The 23,257-nt window shown below is 39.3% G+C and overlaps 1 protein-coding gene across 2 annotated transcripts in view; it reads left to right on the top strand.

Moving 5' to 3' along the window:
- Window positions 1-23,257, top strand: part of FMN1 (formin 1) — a 353,923-nt gene that overhangs the window by 325,374 nt on the left and 5,292 nt on the right. For both annotated transcript variants that reach the window (XM_069462066.1, XM_069462074.1), the window contains one exon: window positions 2,042-2,191. In XM_069462066.1, coding sequence (XP_069318167.1) covers window positions 2,042-2,191 — 150 coding nt within the window. The remainder of the gene's footprint in view (window positions 1-2,041; window positions 2,192-23,257) is intronic.

The following is a 23,257-nucleotide window of genomic DNA, read 5'->3' as shown; positions in this document are numbered from 1 at the left end:
AAAGCAAAAAGCCTTTCTCCTCTATGAATATATATATAATGTATTAATATAAATATGGATCTATGTAGAAGGTTAAGCATAAGAAAGAGGAAAAATAATGACGTGCCCTGCCTGAGAGACATGCATATTAAGTGATGAAGGGCAACTGTGTCTAAAGTAGAAAAGAGGGAAAAAATGACTATTTTGTTTTTTAAATGCCTGTGTTAGTGAACATGAGCCCCACAGAAGGGTGGAGCAGATGGAGATTTCACAGTAAATCAGGGGACCTGAGTTCTAGGCCCAACTCTGCCAATGAATAAGGTCATTCAGTCTTTCTAGACCTCTGTTTTCTCATCTGTAAAATGAGAATATTGGGCAAATCAAGCTGTAAATCCCTTCCAATTCTAACGTCCTGTGACTTTATAGGAAATTCATGGCCTATTCCTATAGGTTAGATAACTCATATTCCCATGCTACAATCAGCATAGTTCTCATTTTGAGTGAAATAAAGGTATATGCTATAGAGGGAGTGTTTGGTTTTATCAGTATTTTAACTGCCACAGAATTAGGAGCTACGTCTGGGCAAGAGTGGACATTGCTACTTTATTCCATTACTGGTTTTGTTCCCAAATATGTATGTTTGGAATTATAAGAGAGTCCCTTAAGAGATTACTGCAGTTATTGCCTTTCTCCACTTATGCACTTCCAGTCTTTTAATAACTGGGAACCAAAATTCCCTGACCAGTAGTTTTAATTTGCATTAAAAACAGATTTATTATTTACAGAAGCACAAAGAATTTATGGGACTCGGAGCTGCAGCTCCAGCTTGGATCTCGCCTAATCGTAGCCATGGAATCAATTAACAGTTCATCTGTGAAATGTGATAAAATCTTATGAGATACATATTGCCCAATAACTGAAAGCGAGATGAAAGTATGCACCATAATACTAACCGGGGCTTCAGGGTTTTACAATCTCCATTGAATAGGGTTCCATTAGAAAATCAGTATTCAGGATGGCCACAAAAAAAACGCTGTGTCTGAACAGATGATAGAGCATCGAGTAATAAACCTGGCCAGCCATTCCTGCTTTGATTAGTTTCCAACACCCTAGAAAAGGGAGCCATTTATTTAAGTGTTCTTGCTCATGGCAAATGAGCTTGTGAGGCTTGGGGTGGGTGGGGGTGAGGGGGAAAGATTGAGTTCAAAGCTATAAATTGCTGCAAAGCCAGTGCCTCCAAGAAGGGCTGCTTGGGAGGCCCAGGTAGTCTGGTGTGCAGTGAGCCTTCATAAGGTAGGTCTCTGTGGTATCCGAAAATCCACCTTGAAAAACCTGTGTTCTTTTCAGACAAGATAGGAGATCATTTTTCTAAGATCAGACATTTTTTTCCGCCAAACCTTGCTATGCCCACAATTATGTCTCTTTTTGTAACATTGGTGGTTTGTATTCTTATATCAAGCTTTAAAATGTAACCTTCTTAGAGATCGTATCATCTATGTCCCTTATTTTCCCCTTGAGAAAACTGAAAGTCAGAGATGCTGAGTGATTGACCCAAGATTACAAAGCCGGTCTATGCCAGACTAAGGGTAGAACTGATTTTCCAGTTTTCAATGAACCATTCAACAGATTAATCGTTCCCAGTGGGCTATCTAACTGACCACTGCTAATGCTACAGAATCAGGGTGTCATTAGTCTTACATGTAATCATTAAACATAAAATGAAGAGCAGGTAAAGGACACAGATTTGAGATAAAGAGCAAACTCAAGTTTTACCTACATATCCCCAAATGTTATGTATGTTGGGTTTTTTTTTTTTTATACAGATAAGATATGCCCAAGTGTGTCCCCAGTAAAGTTGTATTTCTTGGCAAATCAGTTTGGGCAAATAAGTTTTCTGAGGTTTAGAGTAAGTTGCAGTAGCTATGAGCCCAGGATCCCGTGTTAGAGAACAGACATGTGGGAAACTGCGCCCACCGTCTCCTCTCTTCACCTTAATAGGTATTGGTGTTGACAGTTTTTCACCCTCTACCTCACTCCATTTTCTCCCCCTTACCTGTTGCAGTTTTGAGACAACAGTAGGATATTTTGGGATAAAGCCTAAATCTGGTGAGAAGGACATCACACCCAGCTATGTGTTTATGGTATGGTACGAGTTCTGCAGTGACTTCAAGACAATTTGGAAACGGGAGAGTAAAAACATTTCTAAAGAAAGGTAAGGCTCAAATAAAGATGTTAATATCCTCTTCAGGAATCTAGGAAACTGCCCCCTCAAACCTAACAGGGTGTGCATATTTCACACACATCAGTGTTGATTATTTTGGGGGGTGGCTGGAGCGATCAAGTGGACTTCCTGGAAAGATTTTGGCCTCAGGGGTCATAGGGAAATTCAGAGAAAGCTTGCTGTCCACACAAGCAGATACACTCCCATGATCTGATAAGTTACACTTTGTTAACCCCTTCCAATTACTAACTAGTAAATGAAAGGAGAGTTGTGCTAATTTGCAACAGATTGCTTCTCTGTGTATTTTCATGTTGGCCCAGGCTAAATGAGGCAGCCTTGCTGTCGCAGACAGTATAGACAAATAAAAGTGAATGCTTTTCCCATTAATATACTGAACTTGCATCAAAGGGAAATCTCGGAGACTCAGGCCACACTTCACGTGGCGTTGAAGCCCCACACTGGATTTACAGCGCCACTTCTGACTCCCCGTATCCTGCTGGGGACATCAAACTGCATGCCGCTCGGCCTCATAGCAGCCTCCTGATTTTATTAGTTGGGGGTAGAAGAAAAACCTCGGCTCTGAATATAGACTGTGTGTGTGTGTGTGTGTGTGTGTGTGTGTATGCGTGTGTGTATGTGTGTGTGTTCTCCTTAGAGAGACTGAATTTGGCCCTATTATCTGAAAAAAAGCATTTCTGCTTGATCATTGTTGTGATCAGATTGCCAATGTTCCATAAAGGGTGTCATGGATTTAAACTTCAAACAGGTCTTGCCACTATTCCTGCGGAACAGATGTATAAGAATGTTATTCAAAATAGAGTGGAAGGAGGCAAAAAAATTCTACAAAGTAAGGGAAATGATGTATTTAATTATAGCATCTATATCTCACTAATAATTAAGACCTGAAATTCCATAATTCAGTATTTTTGTTCTTTGTAATCAAAGAAAAAGTGTATACGTAATATATGTACACACACCCCACAACCTACCCTAATATGTTTTACCTTAAAACACTGCTTTTAAGGGTATCAAAATTTAAAGATTTTGACCTACAATTAATGAATCTCTAAATACTTTCTTAAGTAATTAAAAAAAAAACTTTTTTCTTTCCAAGGAAGTCAAAGAGCTTTAAAAATATTTTGTCAACACATCTTCCCATCAAATGCCTTTGTTAAGAAAATACGTTATTGATAATAACATGAAAAAATCCTAAAAATTTTGGCACCCAACTCATTGTTCTTGCCCTGCAATCACTTACTTAGTCCTTTAAAGTAAGCCAAAATAATAAGCTTCTATGGTATAAATTCTCATATAGAAGTGGGAGAGCCCAGCTCCTGTTCCTAGAACAGGGCAACAGCCAGATAGTCAGCTGTCCAAGTCCACACCTTAAGGCTGGGAAATCCAGCAGTTGGCCCTAAATGTACTGCCTTTGCTGAAGGATTTGCACCTCAGATTTTGAGCATAGCCCTTAATGAATTTGTCTTTGGGGCCCTAAAAATGGTCTAAAACCAAAGAATAAAAATAAAAAAAAAAACAGCAGAGAATAATTAATTGCTTTTCATTTTAATAATCTTCTGTTGAAATACTGAACTGTATTCCAAATTAAGGAGTTTTCCCTATCACAGAAGTGAGACCAAACTAATTGTGGGTCTGCTATGGTGGTGGTATCCAACCGTCCTTCAAAATGACATTTTCTCTGATTCCCAGCCACGGGAGTTTGTGGCGTTGCTTCCTGGGTGCAGCTGTTGAATTGCCTGCTTCACACTCTGTAAACCAACACCTTTACAGGGTCATGACTTCACAAGACCCTTTTCAGTTCTTCTCATTTAGCAATTTCAGGGGTCTCTTCATTCCAGCCATGCCTTGTGAGATGGATCACCAAGGTTTCCAACCTAAAACAACATCTCTGAAAGTTAATGACAGCTAATAATATTTTTGGACGTAGCTCATTTAGGAAAATCTGTTAAGAAAAGTTAGCACCCTAGGTATATTACTGATCAACCATTTAAACAAACTGATTAATATCCAGTTTTCTTGTGAAGTGAGAACTTTTTTAATTGTCCTCTACCTGCTAAGGATTTTAGCTTTTTGACTACTAAAATCACATATTCATTATAGTAAAGTAAGCAAATTAACTTGAATTCTTCTATTATAATTAAATGAGAAACAATAAAATTGCTTTGTTTTGACACCTATTTAATGAAATTTGATATTATAATTTTCAACTATACTTTTCCCAGAAATCCAGTAAATTCCAACAACACTAAATGTCAGGAGGTAACATAACATTATTAACAAGAATAATACAGCGATATCTTAAAAAATAAAATTTATAACCATTTGAAAACCTGATAGTTTATAATTACAAAGGAAAAAAAAAACCCTGTATTTTGAGAGCCTATAAGAGGAAATTCAACCACTTGATTTTTAAATATATTTGAGGGCCACCTAATACCCTAGAAATCATTGGGAAAACTTAGCAATCAGTCATAGTATTTTCAAAGGGACAGATTCCATGGCAAATGATGTTTTGTTTAAACTCTACTTTCAAATGAAATGCAAGTGTTGAAAACTATTTTAAGCCACTTGAGGTTAATTTTAGGTGGTAGAGAGCAGTTACTTCTTTTTCTACTTAGCATGGTTTTCATGACTACACATTAGCTTGGTGCAAAGTTGAGATGGATGCATCTCCATAACTAGGTAACAACTGCCCCTCATAAAACCTGGAACAATCTCTAAACACCCAAATGACTGTATAAAAATGTCCAGTGTTCTTATGCCTTGTGAGTGAGCAATAAACCCCATCATTGAACTGGTGTCAGGGCACAACTCTGCAGTTGGGTAGAAGAAACATAATACTTCACTGGGGAATATGGTTTACCTGCAGATAAACTGTATCATTAGAAGAGCAATCTACTTTGTGATGGTATATTAATGGCATTCAATTTTCCTTGGCGTTTAAGGCAGTCTTAGGCAAAAAATCAAACTTCTGTGTCAGGCACAAATCCAGAAGCCCCACACCCTGTCAGGGGTGGGGAACCTGTGTCTTTGGGGCCACATGTGGCCTTCTGGATCCCTGAGTGTGGCCTTTTGACTGAATCCAAATTTTACAGAACAAATCCTTTTATTAAAAGGGGTGTAGCAGAGAAAGATGAAGCTTTTCTTGCCTCCTTTAGTGCTTAAAAAGAACGATCTTGACATCAGAAGGCCCATCAGTGAGATCTTCAGTCTGTGGCCCACCCAGTTGTTATCCTGCCCCCAGTATTGAGACTCGTCCCCCAGTGAAGCACTCCAGTCCCTTCCCTTATTCCTGGGTACAGGCAGTGCTCAGCAGTGTGAAAAAGGCCTCTAGATGGAGAGGTGAAAATCAGCATTTTCATCTTTCACTCTGCCTTTAATTGGCTATGTGATTTTGAGCCAGTCACTTACTGCCTGGGGACCAATTGTCACATCTGTAAAATGTGTGTGTTAAGATGAAGCAGGAATTAAACAATGACTATGATCTCTTCAAGCTCAAATCTCTATGAACCTAGAAACTACTTTTAAATTTTCTGAGGAACTGTGTGTTTCATTTCTTCGATAATGCCCCTCACCTTTGCTCTTGAGCTCATTAGGGATTATATTGGAAGACATTTCAAGCCAAAGATGGACAGGTGAGAGATTTGGAGGCAGGGAGAATTTTCATGGAGGCAGGGAGAATTTGTAAATGTCAATAGCTCCCTTACCCTATCCCCACTCCTAATTTGTTTCATAAAATGCTAATGAAGATCCCAGTTTTTTATTGAATGTGTACACACTAAAAAAATTTCCCTCTGCTCATCTATATCCAACATTGCATTTCATGGTATATTACAATTCAAGACTATATTTTATGCTCAGAGGCAGCTTTGCCTCACTTTCAACTTTTCACGCACTTTTGTATTTGTGCTTCTTGATACCCAAACGGTCACTGAATTTTTGCTACACACATTTCTTCCACCTATTAAATCAACAGATTATCTAATAAGTATACACTTAATTGCAAGAAGATAAGCTAATTTTTGCTGCTACCCTTATTGGCTATTCTGTACTCAATTTGGCTGTTTGATTTTTTTTGTTTTGGTTGGGGTTTTTTTTTTTTTTGGCTGCTGAATTACTCTGGGTCCTGGGACCCTTGCATGTTAAAGATTCCACCGTGTAGGGTATCTATCCTAAGACTGCTCCCTCACATATGCCCACAAATGCACACAAACCACTACCACCCACAAAATGAGCTATGGATTTGCAAAAGGTGAAGAAGTTGTGACTGCACGAATAAAGTCTGGGCAAATAATTCACCCTGAGCCAAAGCAAACTTTAAAAGTGCCACTTAAAAAACCATAATGGGTAAGTGATGAGTGCATAAAGAGTTTAGTGAATTTTATGTGAAATGCAAATAAGAAATTTCATTGTACACATAATTTACACCATGGGGAATCGATAGTTCCTTTCCTTTTTTTTTTTGGTCCAACTAAATACCAACATGGTTTTTGTTTTAAGTATATTATTTGCAGCTATTGTGGTTAATTATGCAACTGCCATACCCTTGACAGCAGAGAGTTGAAAACAGTTGTGGCGTTATCCTGAAGGCTGTTCTCGGAGCTCCCTACTGCTCAGGTCATGTTAGGAACAAGAGTTGGGAACTTAAAGGGGCTATTCCATAACCCACAAAGGAGCCATTGATTGCAGTGTAGACACTGCAGGAATTCTTTTCTTTACATTATAAAATTATTCTGGGAAAAAGCTCCACAAACTAAAATTTTTACTTATTGAATTCTGCTTTCCTACTAGCATACATACAGAATCATTGTAGTAACTTCTAACAAGTTAACCTTCTTTTCCCTGGCCCTCCATTGTATATTAATAGTTACATGGTTTGTATATACTTAACTACTAAGGACCTTCATATTTTAAAGAAATCCCTTAATAATACAAAAAATCACTCTCTAGGTAATTGGCAAAACTTTGAAATTTCCCAAGTCACATTTGAAAGCAGTTCTATGCAAGTATAAAAACAGTAAATTCCCCAAAGACCTAACTGATAAACAGAATTATTATATTCAAGAAGAATAAAACCTGCTTACTTCCCAAGCAATAAATTTTAAAATACTTCTACAAAATTAGAAATATACCATGAATAAGGAGAGGATATAGACTAAAAAATGGTAAGAATTATAGAATCATTGATTTTTAAAAACTGAACATCTCGTGGCCTTCTTTCCTCCAGAAACTATCATTCCATCTCTTTTCTTTTCCCTTCAAGCTTCTTTTAAAAGAAGAGTTTATATTCATTTCCTTACTATATACTCCTTCCGTATGAGTGAGGATAAAGTCTTGTCTGCCATAGTGAAAACCAAAATAACTATTACTTAAACAAAGGGAAAATTTATGTTTCTCTTGCATAACAATCTGAGTGCAAGGAAGTTAGATGTTGGGGATGCAGTTTCCTTCTCTTTTGTGGCTGCCATTCTTGAGGCGTGGTCCTTATCCCCAAGGCTGTAGATGGCTCAGATCACATTCACCACCACCACGGCCACTAGAAGGGAAGGGCACACCTGGAAGGTGCATACATCTCTTCTACTTTAAGTCCACTGGGCAGAATTTAGCCTCCTGGCCATACACAAGGGAGACCAGGAAATGTACGGTTAGCTGGGAGCTATGCGCCCAGCTAAGGATTCATAGGTTCTGTTATTAAGGGAAGAGGGAGAAATACATGTTGAGACCATTAGCAGACTTTGCCACATTTCCTAATTGTGAAAACAAATGGCTCCTTCTAGCTCTTTGCCACTGCTAGTTTTTTTTTATTATTATATTTATTTTTATTTCATCTTATTATAGAGCATACAGAATTTCAGGTTACATACGTTGCCCATGTACCGCCTGTCCCCCCAAGTCAAAGCTCCAGGCGTGTCCGTTCCCCAGACAGTGCGCGTTGCACCCATCATATAGGTATATATCCATCCCCTTCCCATCGCCCCCCTCCCCGAGTCAGCACCTTCAAGCGTGACCATTCCCCAAACAGTGCGCAATGCACTCATCATGTAGGCATACACCCATCCCCTCCCCCCACCCCCCACCTCAGTCTGATCCGATTGGTATCATTCCCAGATGTGTATTTAGGTGATGATCAGGGAAACCAATTTTCTGGTGAGTACATGTGATGCTTGTTTTTCCATTCTTGGGATACTTCACTTAATATAATGGGTTCCAACTCTCTCTAGGAGAACCATAGAGATATCGTATCTTCGTTATTTCTTATAGCTGAGTAATATTCCATGGTATACATATACCACAGCTTACTAATCCAATCATGTATTGATGGGCATTTGGGTTGTTTCCACATCTTTGCAATTGTGAATTGTGCTGCTATAAACATTCGGGTACAGGTGTCTTTGTTATAGAATGACCTTTTTTCCTTTGGGTATATGCCCAATAATGGGATTGCTGGATCAAATGGTAGCTCTACTTGAACCTGTTTAAGATATCTCCATAATGCTTTCCACAGGGGTTGCACTAGTTTGCAGTCCCACCAGCAGTGTATGAGTGTTCCTGTCTCTCCACATCCACGCCAACATGTGCTGTTTTGGGATTTTTTTGATAAAGGCCATTCTCACTGGAGTTAAGTGATATCTCATTGTGGTTTTGATTTGCATTTCCCTAATGATTAGGGATGTTGAGCATTTTTCATATGTTTGTTAGCCATTCTTGTATCTTCTTTTGAGAAATTTCTATTCATGTCATTTGCCCACTTTTTGATAGGGACTGCTAGTTTTTGACACCGATGATAGCTGCTTCTAGCTTGAAGTGCCTCGTTTCTCTGATAGTACACTGGGTTTCTTTCTGCAAAGGTGACTGCTCCTTCTACAGCTCCTTCCTCCTTCAGTAGCTCCTTTTCTTCTATTCCTTAAGTGTGGACCTTCCCCAAGCTTCAGGTCTCAGTGCTCCTCTTTCTGCCACATATTCTCTCTGTAGCTGGTCTCTACTATTTCCACAGCTTCACCTATCACCCCTTTGCCAATGCTTCCCAAGTCTCCCTACACAGAAGCGACCTCTTCTCTATGTTTTAATGTAAATCTTCTACCACACACTACACATTGCCACAGGATGCCCAACTTGCATCTGCAATTCAGTATATCCCAGCTGGAAATTATTCTATTCCAACTGAGGCCTACTCCTCTTAGGTTTCCTAAATTTTGCTTGCAGCACTGTCCTCCTCTTAGTAGCAAAAGGTGGGCTGGAACCTAAATTATCTTAATGCTACTTCACGATTCATTTTCTACCTATTGCTGACTCTTCTCAGTTTTGCCCACTCAGTGGTTCTTCTTCTTATCTTGTATTTGCAGTGGCTCTGCCCTAATTCAGGACGTCATCATCCCTCACCTGGATTATTGAAATATCCTTCTCACTCTTTTATTTCCTCTTTAATGTCCCTTATCACTGCATCTAGTTATCCTTCTAAAACAGAAGTTAGATCACATTTATCTCTTTCAACATATTCTGTTGTTTTCCATTGCTCATGAAATAAAGGACAGAGAAATAGCCATGGTTGGTACTTTTATTTATTAACTTATTAGGTCTTCCCGACAGCCCTGAAAAGAAGGTTTATTCCTATTCTACAATTAAGCACGAGAGAGTAAATGAATTTTCAACGTCACAGTTTTACTAATAATCAACAGAATGAGGATAAGGACCTAGGTCTTTTTTGACACTAAAGCTTAAGCTCTTTCAAGTGTTCCATGTTTCCTCCCAAATTATAGCATGACCCTTCGAGAACCTGCCCTAAAATCATTCTCCAGCCTCATTTCCTGTAGCCTCATCCCCCGTGCACCCACCACAATGACTACTTACTGTTTCTCACTCTTGTGCTTTCTGGCCTTGTGTTCTCATTGGAAAATTTCTTAATATTTCATCATCCCTGATTATTTTCTGATGATCAAAATATAGCCATCCTTTAAGAACTGCCTCTAAAACCAGCTTCTCCAGAAATTTTCTGAAATCTCTGTAAGTAGAAGAGGAACTACCTTTTCCTCTGGTCTCTAATGGCATTTTTGCTTCACCACCCTTTAGCATTTAATTCATTCCAACTTACTTTAGCAGTTTACATGTCTTTTTCCACCCATAGGACATAAACTTGTTGCTTGTTTTATCTTCTATGATGCATTCTCCAGTACAGGGCCTGATATGTGTCTATTGACAGTGAAAGGACCTTACAACAGTCAAAATGATATTAAGTGAGCATTGAAGATCCTGAGTGGTATAAGAGTTTGGACGAGGAAATGATCCCAAGGAAATATAGATGGCAAGGAGGGCTTTAGGAAGATGTTTAGCCATAACAGGATGACTCTGGGCAGAGAGTTGTAGAAGAGATTTAGAAGCCAGTGGGGGAATGTTGGAGGTCAGCAGCTCCCCAACTGGTACTAGGGGTAAAGCCTAGGAATCTGTGGTTTTGGAAGCTTCCCACAGAGATGGCAGAACTTTAATAAATGCCTTGGTTTCACCCACCTCTTATTTAAATATACCAGGTAAGCTCTATAGCTGGAAGAGAGGAGGACACCTCCCTGGTGATTCTTATATTCAACCAAGTTTAGGAATTCCTGGACTTAGGTGATCTTGCAGGTGTCTTTCAATCCTCATTTCCTGAAATTTTAGGTAGGAAGTGAGCTGAGCATTGAGCAGATGAATTCAGCTACTTGGTAAAGAAAAGGGGGTAAGAACATTCTGGGAGGTCACATTGCAAAGGTATGGACTCATGCAACTCAGTACACATTTCGGAGGAATCACATGGTGTGATTCCTGGGATCAGCTTAACTACCTGGCTCTTTTCTGTGTATCCTTCTCTGAGTTCTGGGTCTACTCAGTCTCTCATGTACTTGCATATTCCCATAATATAAATTTATAGCACTTAATTTAAACACATACAGTCATGTTCACTTAACAAGGAAGATACATTCTGAGAAATGCATCATTAGGCAAGTTTGTCATGGTGGGAACATCATAGAGTGTGCTTACACGAACCAAGATGGTATAGCTTACTACACACCTAGACTATTATATGGTATAGCCTATTGCTTCTAGGCTACAAACCCATATAGCATGTTACTGTAGACAATTGTAAAGTGATGATAAGTATTTGTGTATCCAAATAGATCTAAACATAGGAAAGGTACAGTAAAAATATAATATAAAAGATAAAAATGGTATACCTGTATACGGCATTTACCATGAATGGAGCTTGCAGGACTGAATGTTGCTCTGGGTGAGTTGATGAGTGAATGTAAAGGTCTAGGACATTACTGTGCACTACTGTAGACTTTATAAACACTTAGGCTACACTAAGTGTATAAAAACAAAGTTATTGCACTATGACACTGCAATAGTTACAGTTGTCACAAGGTGATAGGAATTTTTCAGCTCCATTATATAATCTGTGGGACCACCGTTGTATATGTGGTCTGTCTGTGACTGCAAGTCATGCCATGCATGACTGTAGTTTTAAAATATTTATTATGATATTGATTTAAAGACATGCTTTTATCTATAATGTCTCAAGTGATGTACAAGCTATGAAACTATTCTGGAGGAATTTAATCCAGTGATCACATACTGCCTCCTTCATGGTGTTTTCTCCAACCTCCATGAGCCATCTTTCCTCCAAAGGGGGTTTACTGTGTTTTCAATTTTGGCATTTAATGATTTGTTTTTCATTCATTTGGTTATAGACATTTCCTCTTTTTAAATAAAGCACAGGCCTCTAGAAGATAAGTACAATGTCTCACACTGCCTTGTTTTCTCTGTAGCTCCTATATTTCCTTATATGTAATAGATGCTCAGCTAATATTGGTTGAACAAATAAATGATCACTGTGTTTTCTTTTACCATGTTGAAACTGATTACAAGATTTGCTGCTTGCTGCTGATAGATGAAAAATCTTATTTATTTGGATTTTGGTGATAGAATTCCCTAAATGTATCCCATATGGGTCACTTTTGCCCAAGAATCTCAAATCTTAATAGCTTTGTTAAGGAAGATAGACATGTTCAGAACAAGAAAGATTAGCTAATGGGTTAAAACAATCACTGTCTCTGTTCTTGACTGTATTACTTTCATTTAAAAAAAAAAATACTAGAAAAAAAAACAAGGAAGTAGAAATCCTTTGGATTCGTGGCTGTGCCAAGCCTCAAACCCCTTTGGAGCTCAGATCAGAACCTTAGAGAGCATCTGTTCACACTCTATTTCCCTAGCTTGGCAGACAGCAATGGAAACCCAAAGTAAGTCTCCTTCATTCATCTAGAATATTTCTAAATTACTTATCTGTGGGACTCCTGACAGCTCCCGCCTTGGGCACAGATGCAGTAGGGGGCTGCCTGGGTAGTGTGATTTGAGGGGCGCCAGAGAGGCTTCCTGCTCCAGACAGTCTCCCCTGTTTTTTCACCCTTTTGTTCTAGTCACCCATGTAGGCGGGATCTGATCGGTTCTACTTTTTGGTGAGACGTGGTAGGTGGTACAGGTTTCAGAACCGAAAAAGGGGGAGTACATGCAAGCACATGCAAGTCTTCATTATCAGGATGGAGACTGCATTTCAATTAAATTTGCAAATTTATGACACAGGGCTTGCTTCAGTTTCCAAGTTGTCTCCCAGAGGAAATGAATACAATGCTGTTACCTTTCACTCTGCACCTAAATCGCAGGGTTGGCTCCGGGTGTTATGTCTACCAAGTGCAGAGTGATCGGCTTTAACTGATCGTGCATTCCAGGGCAAGTCCAGGGCCCCTACCATCACCACCCACTTCCACTCCCCTGCAGCCTGGGGGAGAAGCAGCTCTGCAGACGGAAGTGGCCTTTGTTCTGCAATTAATCACTTGAAGTCAAAGTGTGTTTGGGTACTACAAGTGATAGCCCACGAAAACTATGAAGTGGCTGATTTGTGTAGCTGGTGAAATTCTGTCTCTAGGAGGACTTCCTTACTTGTAAATAGAAAAACATCTTATTTAAGAATGGGGTAGGGAAACTTGTCAAATTTAGGAAGTAGAAGTGATAGGCTAATTTATCATGGAATAACTTTTAAAGGCTAGATTCTGATGTGTAAGTTGCTGAGCCTAAGACCTGTATTACTTTTCTGCTGGTCTGTCTTACCATGGCTGCTCGTGAGGCTGACCCAAGACGCACAGGGTGGTCAGGGTCAAGGGTCAGACTATGAAGAGAGCATAGAAGAGTGTGTGTCCATCTAAGTATGTGGCCCTGGTGGCCTGCCTAGAATAACCAGGTTACCCTGGGTTACCTATTATTTCATATTGTCTATGGCTCTTTTCTCTGAGTGTTATTTTCTTACCCTTTGGAAACACTCCACATAGACTAGTCAGTGATGTTTTCATCGGCTGCTGCAGCGAGGAAGAAATTTCCCTTCACACTGAGGAGGTAATGAGCTTGGTCTTTTCGTTGTTTATATTTTTACTAATAGTGGAGAGTGACTTTACTTATGTCATTGACTTTTATAACTGTTAACCATGTGCAATAGTTATATGAAGAATTCAGACTTACCTGGTGAGTGAATGTTGTCAAGAAGGATGGAAATGAAAGTGGTCCCCACAGCCGCCGGCAGGTCTCCGTGATTGCTCATATTTAGAACTAAAGCTGGACGTTAGTTCCTTTTTCTGCTGTATGGAGAAATAATTTGACTCCATGAACTGAGGATGGTACCTTGTGGAGACTTGAGGACCCAAACAAACTCCACAGAGTAACTAGCCTTACTTCTGACGTTCGAGCTATTAGGCAATGGCAGGAGGGATGGCCAGACGTAGCCGTGGCCTTCTGAAAGCACAACATTAAAAACAGCCCTTGTGATTTAATACCTTCTATGTTTCAGATAATCCTAATGTGGAAATTATCAAAATGTTGCCCCCAATCTTTTCTATCCAAAGTGCCATAAATCATGTGATATTGGATTTTCTGAGGCAAGAAAGCCACTACCACACCTTCCCAAGGTCTCATATATGCTATTCCCTGAGACCCGGCCTCATGTTACTTAGTTCAAGGCTGCGAGGAGATCAAGGCAAAGGAGTGAATAGCAAGTTTGCATTTCATCTTTGCAGCTTCTTATACTCCTTCTCTGGCTTTTTCTCCTAAAGGGAGATCATAAAAGTATCATCATTTAGCTTATAGGAGAAGCTGTCCCTAATTATGATTGGTAAAGCCAACCCATATTGTGTTCTCAGAATGGCAAGACATTTATTTCACAGGTGTGATCTGCAATAGAGGGCAATACCTTTTTCATACCACAAAGACCTTATCCACCACTCAAAGGACCCTAGACCAGAATTAACTGGGCCAATAACAAAGGCATGTTTTTCTCATGTTCCCTTGTTTATCATGTCCCTCCATGTATAGCAGAAGAGTCCTCAGAATGACGAGTTCTTGCACTTGTTAGAGAGATTCAGGTCACACGTCTTTACGTTTCAGGCTAAGTCTAGGTGGTGTAGTGGCTTGGACCTTCAGTTTTTACCATCCTGCTTTTTAGGGAACTTGGGTATTACCTACGGCATGCTGTCTTAGAGGCATATTACATGTTGACACACAGATCATACCTTGTCCATTTTCTAGACTATTTTAACTTTCCTTCTTTAGTAATGAGTGATATTAAAGTCTTCTTTTGAAAAGATTCACATTACAGCAGGTCAGATTTCATGCTTTTGCCAACTTGCATTTCATGAACCAATTTCCTCAATGCCTCTCTTTTCTTTGCCTTTATCTGCCTATATTTCCAAAGCCATTGACTTTGAATCTTGGATGAGAAGATATGCATGGTCTGGTCCACACAGTGGTTGTTTTTTAGGTACACTGTACTGGATGGCTGACAGGGCTGCTTCTTTGAAGCTAGTAGAACTACAAGCCAAAACTTTACTTCTGTTCTCCTAAAGTCACTTCCTTGGTTCTATTGTCTACAATACAAAAACAAGTAATTTATTAACAAGTATGCCCTGCTATTTAATAATATTACCAGATTGTATTTTCTCTACTTGCTAAAATGAACTGGCCATTGTCATTTGGGAGAATTTCTAACATATCACCAATAGGTGTTGAAAAGATAATGGTATTTTTTGAGAGCCATTTACCTATTTTTAAACACTGTTGAAAAATTAATCCCACTGTTTAGAGTGTAGACTCCAACCTGAACCATGATTTGAAACTAGTTGTATCCAGACACCAGCTGTCAGCCTGCATGACTTTTTTCTTTAAAAAGATAACCTAGCATCATACTTAAGAGTTATTCAAAAGTTAATAGGTTGACAGTCTTGTCATAATTCAGACAGATATGCAGAATGGGAAAGAAAGGAAAGGAGAAAGAGCAATGACACCCCACCAAAATAAGTTAATTACAATCACAGAATTAAATTGGGAAAAGCCGTACTCAGGGTGTAACAAGATAGACCCATTTAATTTTCATTCTGAGGTTATAAAAAGCAAAGGAAGCAAATAGAAATTGGAAAGTAGAATAGGGCAGAAATCAGGAAGAGCAAGCAAAATTCTAGGCAGGACCATAAATAAAATGAATCATAATAAAAAGTGAGGTAATTCTTGCCTTTATGAGGGGAAAGTGAATGGGTACCCCACTTATTTCCCTCAGTTTGGCTCCTCTGGATCTGTCCCCACTGTGCCTGTCTGTATTTGCCAGACACTGGTGATCTCACAGGCTTAGAACATATCTGGAAAGTAACACGCAGAAGAGAATGGTAGAGCTAGCCATGTTTTCATTTTTGTAGATTTGATGTTTTATTGGAGCCCAAAGTCTGCAGTCTTGTGGCTTTGACTGTCAGAAGAATCATCCTTTTAAGAGGAGTTATTTTCTTAAATTAGTAGTTCATCTGGACAGTTCTTTAGGAAAAAGCCTTCTGTTGGCATTCTCCTGAAGAGGAAGGTGGTTTTTTTCTCTTTCCCCCAGGACCTTCAAATAGATTCTGTTAAATTCAATACACAGAAGTCATCTTTTTTTTTTTTTTTAAAAAAAAAAAAAAAAAAAAGCAGAGCTCTTTTTGTTCAAATACATACATACATGAAACACCAATATCTAAAACAAAGTGAAGCTTTTCCTATTGAAGCAGGACTTATAGAGAGGTTGGCATCTAGAGGGTCCTCTGATTCAGCCCCTCACCCTGAACCATGTTAAGGCTCTTTGAAAGACAATTTGAAAACACTGCTCTAAACTATTGTTTTTTTCAGTAGTGGCAAGGAGTGTAAAACAGCCTGAACATTGTCTGCCCCACTTTCTCAATATCTCACTTCTCTCATGTGGCCCATGTGCTCGATCACTATGGTCAAAAATGAAAGTACTCCCTGTCGTTACTAAGTTGATGATGATTTCAGTATTTTCTGCCTTGTATACCATGAACCAATGAAATATCAAACGTCAAAAGAATAAAGACGTTGTGCTGCCTCAGTCTCATAGATGGCTGGATTCTGAATTTGATTGAATTAGCTACAGGCATATAAATGAATACAGCCTGTAGCAAGACTAGAGTATAACCCACCTTTAGGCTCGCCCCCTAAATGAGGCTATGGTAGTGGGAAGCCTAAGCCTCTAAATGGAAAGGCATGTCCCTCTTTGAACACAGATCACCTAGCTGCCTGTGACCCCTACTTTCTGATGAGTTGAAGAAAAATTATGATTTTGTGCGTTATCCAGCTCTTTTCATTGTTAGGATGTTCTCTTGCAGCTTTCCACATTCTAAGTGGAAGCAAAACTCCCTTCCCAGGTAGTTCTAATATGAAAACAAAATTACGAACCACTCATGTGGAGTAAAGACTAGGCAGGAACAGCAGAGGACGTGCTTCGCTGTCCCGTCTTACTTACGCTGTGGCTTTCCTCAGTAGGCTGTGGCAGCACCTGCTGCTTCCTGGGCTCCCGCTGACCCCTTAGGGGGTGTACGCATTGTAATGCGAAGGGGGAAAGATAGGGTTCTCCAAACTTTACTTAGGCATTTATAAATTGAGTAAGTATTTTCTTTCTCTTAACATGTTTGTATTTTTTTTCCCTGTTATTTCTGTTTTATTTTTTTCGTATAAGTTGCCATATACACCTTAAACCCAAGTCTAGGTACTTGCCTATGAGGAATCATGGGCAGCTAAGTGTGATATTCTAGAATAAATATTTAAACCAGAAACAAAAACAGAACCAACATCTAGGCCAGAAACAAAAACAAGTCCGCAAACAATTAAGCCAAGGAGGAGATTGAGCATGTATGTAGCTAGAAATTGTCTAACCAGCAGGTTTTCTTTTATAATGCAAAAAAGTTCTTACCTCCTAAAGTGAGAGAAACAAATACCCACTTAGGACACAGTTATATAACCCTCTGCATCTCGGTCTCCTTGTGGGCAAAGTAATGTGAATACTTTTAAGAATCCTGGAATACATACGTAAGTTGATATATATGAATATTTAGCACAATTGGGTGGCCTTGAGGATCCTTTCTTTTTCCTTAAGACTCAATCAGCTAATGAATAACTGGAATTAGATTTTTTTTTAATATTTTTATGTTTTTCTTAAGGATAAATACCAAAAGTAATCATTTTACAAGTCTGAGTATTTTGTAAACACTTTGACTGTTTAAAGTAGAAAAAAAGTATCCATGCAAGTCATTTGTTACATAGATATTTGCTAGGAACTGACTTGTGTGTGGAAAAGTGCTAGATACAGAAACAGGGAGGAATCCCAGAAGCATAAGCCCTGGTCATTGTCCTCAAGTGGTTCCAGTGGCTTAAGGGAAATAGGACACCTACCTAGTTCTAAGATGAAAAGCCCTAAGTACCTTAAGAGAGGCACAAAGTGCTTTTTCACTTGAGAAAAAGAGCAATTACTTCTGGCTAAGATTGATGAAGGAAGCTTTCATTACTTTGGCACTTACGCTGGGAATAGAAGAATGGGAAGAATTTGAACACATGGAAATGAGTAAGACAGTCATTGAGGGAACAGTAAAAGCGAGATGCCACGTCCAAAGAAGGGTGAGTTGTTTGGCCATGACATGGAGTACGTGGAGGGGAGGGAAAGGATACTTGATCAGTAATCCCATAAAGTATTTTCTTTCATTTTCACAGCAACTGTGTTATTTAGGTGTGGTATTATTCTCACTTTTAAGAGGTGAGGAAATTGGGGCTCAGAGGGTTCAGTGACTTGTCCAAGGCTACTCAGCTAATTAAATTGCCATACTATCAATACCACAACAGATCTGGCTGGGTCTGAAGAGGTAAGACAGAGAAGCAAACTAAGTTTAGAGCAGGAGGATTGGTTTGCCAGGTTCAAGAATTTGATCATACACTATAGTCCAGGGCTTGGCAAACTACAGCCTATAAGACAGATCTGGCTACTACCAGTGTTTGTCAATAAAGTTTATTAGAACACAGCATTGCCTGGTCATTCATGCATTTTTTTTATGGCTGCTTTCACACTACAACAGCTGAGCTGAGTAGTCACAATGGAGAATATTTGGCCTGCAAAGCCTAAAATATTTAACTATTTGGCCCTTTATAGAAAATGTTTGCTAACCCCTGTTATAGTCGATTAGGAGTCATTGAAAGTGTTTGTGAATGGAAGTAATATTCTCAGAGTCATGTATTAGTAATTGAGACCATCTTAATCAGTAGAAAAGATAGGAGGAAACTAGATCGTTTAGAACAGCAGTCCCCAACCTTTTTGGCACCAGGGACTGGCTTCATGGAAGACAATCCTTCCACCAGGAGGTGGGGCGGGGAGGAGCACCGTGGGATGACCCCGGCATGACCCAAGCATACCACATTCATTGTGCAGTCAGACCTCTCTGCCAGTGACAGTTTGCACTTGGAGCCACTCCCCAGTGCCAGCACCATGGCCCCACCTCCACCCGGGACAACCTAGATCCCTCACATGCAGTTTATAGTAGGGTTCTTGCTCCTATAGGAATCCACTGGCTGGTGGTCTGACAGGTGGCGGATCCCATGTGGTGATGCAAGCCATGGGGAGCTACCACAGACACAGAGGAAGCCCCACCCTGGCCCAGCCTGGCCCAACTCCCGCCCGCTGCGGGAGACTCCCAATAGGCCAGGACCAGCACCAGTCTACGGCCTGGGGATTGCGGACTGCAGAGTTAGAAGACCATTCCGTCTGTCTGGGTTCTCATCCCTTCACTCCTGGGCCACCACAGTAGCCTTCCATTAAGTCTCCTGGCCAAAAGGTCAAAGCTCACAGAGTGCAGGCAGGCAACAAAAATAAGATGTGCCAGGTATAAGAGAACCCCACCTGACAGCCTCAGGACTGTGGATTAATAGGGAGCAACTGTAAGGGCCTTGAACTGAAGCTCTGCCCCATTGTCACTGCACAGTAATGCCCCCAGTGTTGCCAGACCTTCCAATTTATAAAAGCGGTCATAAATTTGACTTAGGTGAAATCTCTGCATTTACAAATGATAGCAACTAAATTCAAATTCATTTAAACCTCCTGTGGCTGATCAAAACTGGATTTAAATTTACTTAAACCCTCTTAGGTTGATCAAACTGCAGCCCCCCAGCTTGCAGTCTTTTTCCGCATAATTGCCAGAACGCTGATTCTGAGTGAATTGAATGCAATCAACAATAGCAACCACTGTAGCTTCTTAGGCAGCCATATGACACTGCCCACAGTTTTGAAGGACGTTTTCAAAATGTGGACGGACAGCTCAACCATCAACGTCTTGTCAGGTCAGAGCAGTTTCTAAGTCCTACCTATGTGCTCTATCATACCGATGTACATGACAAAGCTCGATTGTCAGAATATTTAATCACTTGTTTCTCTTCATAGGTATGACATAAAAGCAGTTGAAAAACAGCCTGGCCCTCTAAACATGATGTGGACTTTCATGTTAAGGACATTCAGTGAATCTAGTAAAAATTTGCTGGGTTTTGTTTCGTGGGATCAGTCTTGAGCATTGGTGATGTTATGTTCACATGAGATTTAAGGGACTTTATATTTTAACAGACTTGCATATTTTCCACATTACCACGGATGCCTGAATTTTTATCATTTAGAGACTAATCATTTGTAACCATTTATTTATTCAGTATTTATTGTCATTTACTGTATACCAGTTACTGTACAAGATGCTGAGAAAAGAAAAACAAGGAAGTCCTATCCCTGCTTTTGAGAAGCTCCAGTCTAGTGGGAAAGGCAGGTGCCTAAAAATGATCGGAAAACAGTAAGATAAATGAACCTTGGAAGTAAGTTCAAGGAAAAGAGGGAGGGGGAGGTATCAACTCCATCCAACTAAACTTACCTTTCTTTACATAATAAATGTTCCCTGGAAAAAAGATTGAAAAATATTCCACTTTCTTAATAAAATGACTTCAAGTGTTCTGGGAAATGTCAGGCAGGAACAACTACATAACTGTGAAGTCCTGTGTTCCAAAACCATGAATTTTAAGATGGTAACAGCAAAGCACTAAACCAAGGGGCGCCATGCAACTGCACAGGGTGCATGCCCAGGCAAGCTCAGCATGTTCAAGAAATTCAAGTAAGTGGTAGTTTAAGAAAGTTAAGTATTTTTTCAATAATTTTGTTCTGTAGGTCTCCACTCAGTAATTATTTATGGCTTGCATATGTATGCCAGCTACTGTATCAAGGGTTAGGGACACAGCAGTAAACACGATAGTCACCATCGATGCCCTCATGGATCTTGAGGTCTAGCTCAGAGCTTTGCATGTGATAATTTTCATCATCTGGTCCAATTATGTCTTGACTACATTCTGAGAAAAGTATTGAAATATCCAGTAAGTCTTTCTTTTTCTTTATATCTTTAAATATGTAGCATAAATTGAAAATATAATTTTTAAATATATAAAATTTCTATAAGGAGCAAATTTTATTTTGGTTATTAGAAAAACAAGGTTAATATGAAAACATTTACTTAGAATTTCTGTAATATTTGAAGTTTAAATTTTACTTATTTAAAATAAATTTCCAGGAAACTTACGGGCAAAATGTGAGGAAGTAAATACAACCTTTGTTTTGAAGTTCAAAAAGTTTCTCTTATTCTATTTGGTTGAAAAATTTTTGTCATACTTGCATCAAAGTTTAGCTTCTGGACATGACTTAGAATCTGTGTTCAGATCAGAAAAATTGAGCTGAGTTCTTTGGTTTACTAAATCTCAGTGCAGCTAAATCTAGCATTGGTTGATTTGGTTTGCTTTCGGGACACAGCTAAATGATACTACTGCAAGATAGTACTGAACTAATAGCTCTACTTGTTTAGTTTGTAGTCAGGAACTATTGCCATGCATTCTTAAGGAAGTTTGTTATCTCTTTGATGAAAGGTTCATTAATGGTTATCCTTCACTGACCTCTTGCTATGCGCCAGCTATGCCAGATGTTTTACATGTATTAATTTATTTAATTCTCACAATGATAACAAGAGGTTGATATTAACCTCCATTTTATAGATAAGGAAACTGAAATTTAGAAAAGTTGATTAACTTTTCCCACGTCTTCTAATAACTGACAGAGTTGGAGTTAGAATCAAGCCTAGCTGACACTGAAGCTACTTGCCGCTGAGCTATGCCTTCTCCCATTGCTTTTTCAAGAGTGCCCTGTGAAAGAGAGACATAATAATTGAATGAGAACACTTGGAGAAGAGCAGGATAGAATCACTGAGGTGGAAATTGTCTTAGGGAGTCTGGGGCATGTATGATTGCCTGTAGTGTGCAGAACAGCCACTGACCAGTAGGAAAAGGTTTGCAGTGGGGACAGGACTGTGGATTGGCTCCCAGGCTCCCTGCCTCTACATCCCCAACACCACCATCACCCCAGATGACCAGAGGGCATGAAGAGTGGGCCACTAAGGCATATGGGAATTGGGAAAGTGATACTAAACAGAAGCATGGTAGAAGACCCACTCTGGAAGAAGAGACCAGAATTCAAAGGTGAAAAGGAACTACTAAAGCAAAAGATGACCCCCAAACAACTTCTCTTAAAGTTAGGGGGCTTTGAGAGAAATGGCAATTCCTAACCACTCCACTGGAATTGGGATTAAAGGGTTCCTAGCAGGTGCTCTCTTTGAAAAGAAATCTGGCTGGAGAGGAGCCAGGAGGAGTACCTGCTGCAAGCTGTGGCCCCACTTACAGCACCATCATCTTCCAGCCAACTCTTAATAGTTAGAGTCTCCAGTGTAGTCTGACCTGGATTTGATCCTTTTGGTGCATTCTTCTCTCGTGTGGATATAGTCACAGTTACTGCTGCAAATGGAAAAGTTTAGTAGGCAGTGCGGTCTATAGACTGAGACCCATGTCAGTATTGACAAATGCCCATCCTCAGAGCAGCTTTACGAATATATTTCTTCTGGGGTTATAGGAATCATTGCTCATCTTTGTCTCGTTTTTATTTATTTTCCGATGTATAAGTCAGCATGTTGAATTCATTGTAACTAATTTGTGCACATGGACAGAAAGATCAGATTACTAAGTGTGTATTTTAAGCAAATTATGTAAAATTAGCTAAGAGCTAAGCCACTCAGCCACTTGTAGAGGCTAACAAGCATCTGATTAATATTGAACAAAAGATTTTTATTTGAGACCCTGGAGAAAAAGCATGTTTATTTTTTTTAAATGTCTTTGAGTTGGTGGATCTTTAAATATTTAATATTTTTAAAGAATTTTTGAGGAAATTTTTAAAATAAAAATACAAAGGATAACGTAACACACCCATGTACCTACCACCTAGAATTACAATTAGTGACATTTGTCACCTTAAGATTTTTTTTAATTAAAAAAAGCACTATAGACAAAAATGAAATTCTGTTTCACATATTACCCCCAGTCCCATTCTCTTCCCCCATCTATCTAATAACCTCTATGGTGAAATTAGTGGATATCTTTCCAGTCTCTTTTGAATAATTTTATATGTGAGTATATAAACATGTGTCTGTATATAAATACAGATATATATTATTTATGTTTATATACATGTGCGTGAGTCTGTGAGCAATATTGTTTTGTGGGTGTAATTTAAAAACATATATACAGCATAGCATACTGCATGCATGGTAACAA

This window comes from Eulemur rufifrons, chromosome 2 (genome assembly GCF_041146395.1).
Source record: "Eulemur rufifrons isolate Redbay chromosome 2, OSU_ERuf_1, whole genome shotgun sequence".
NCBI lineage: Eukaryota > Metazoa > Chordata > Mammalia > Primates > Lemuridae > Eulemur > Eulemur rufifrons.
Note: the sequence above shows the minus strand (reverse complement) of the source record. Positions and strands in the feature narration are given on the sequence as shown.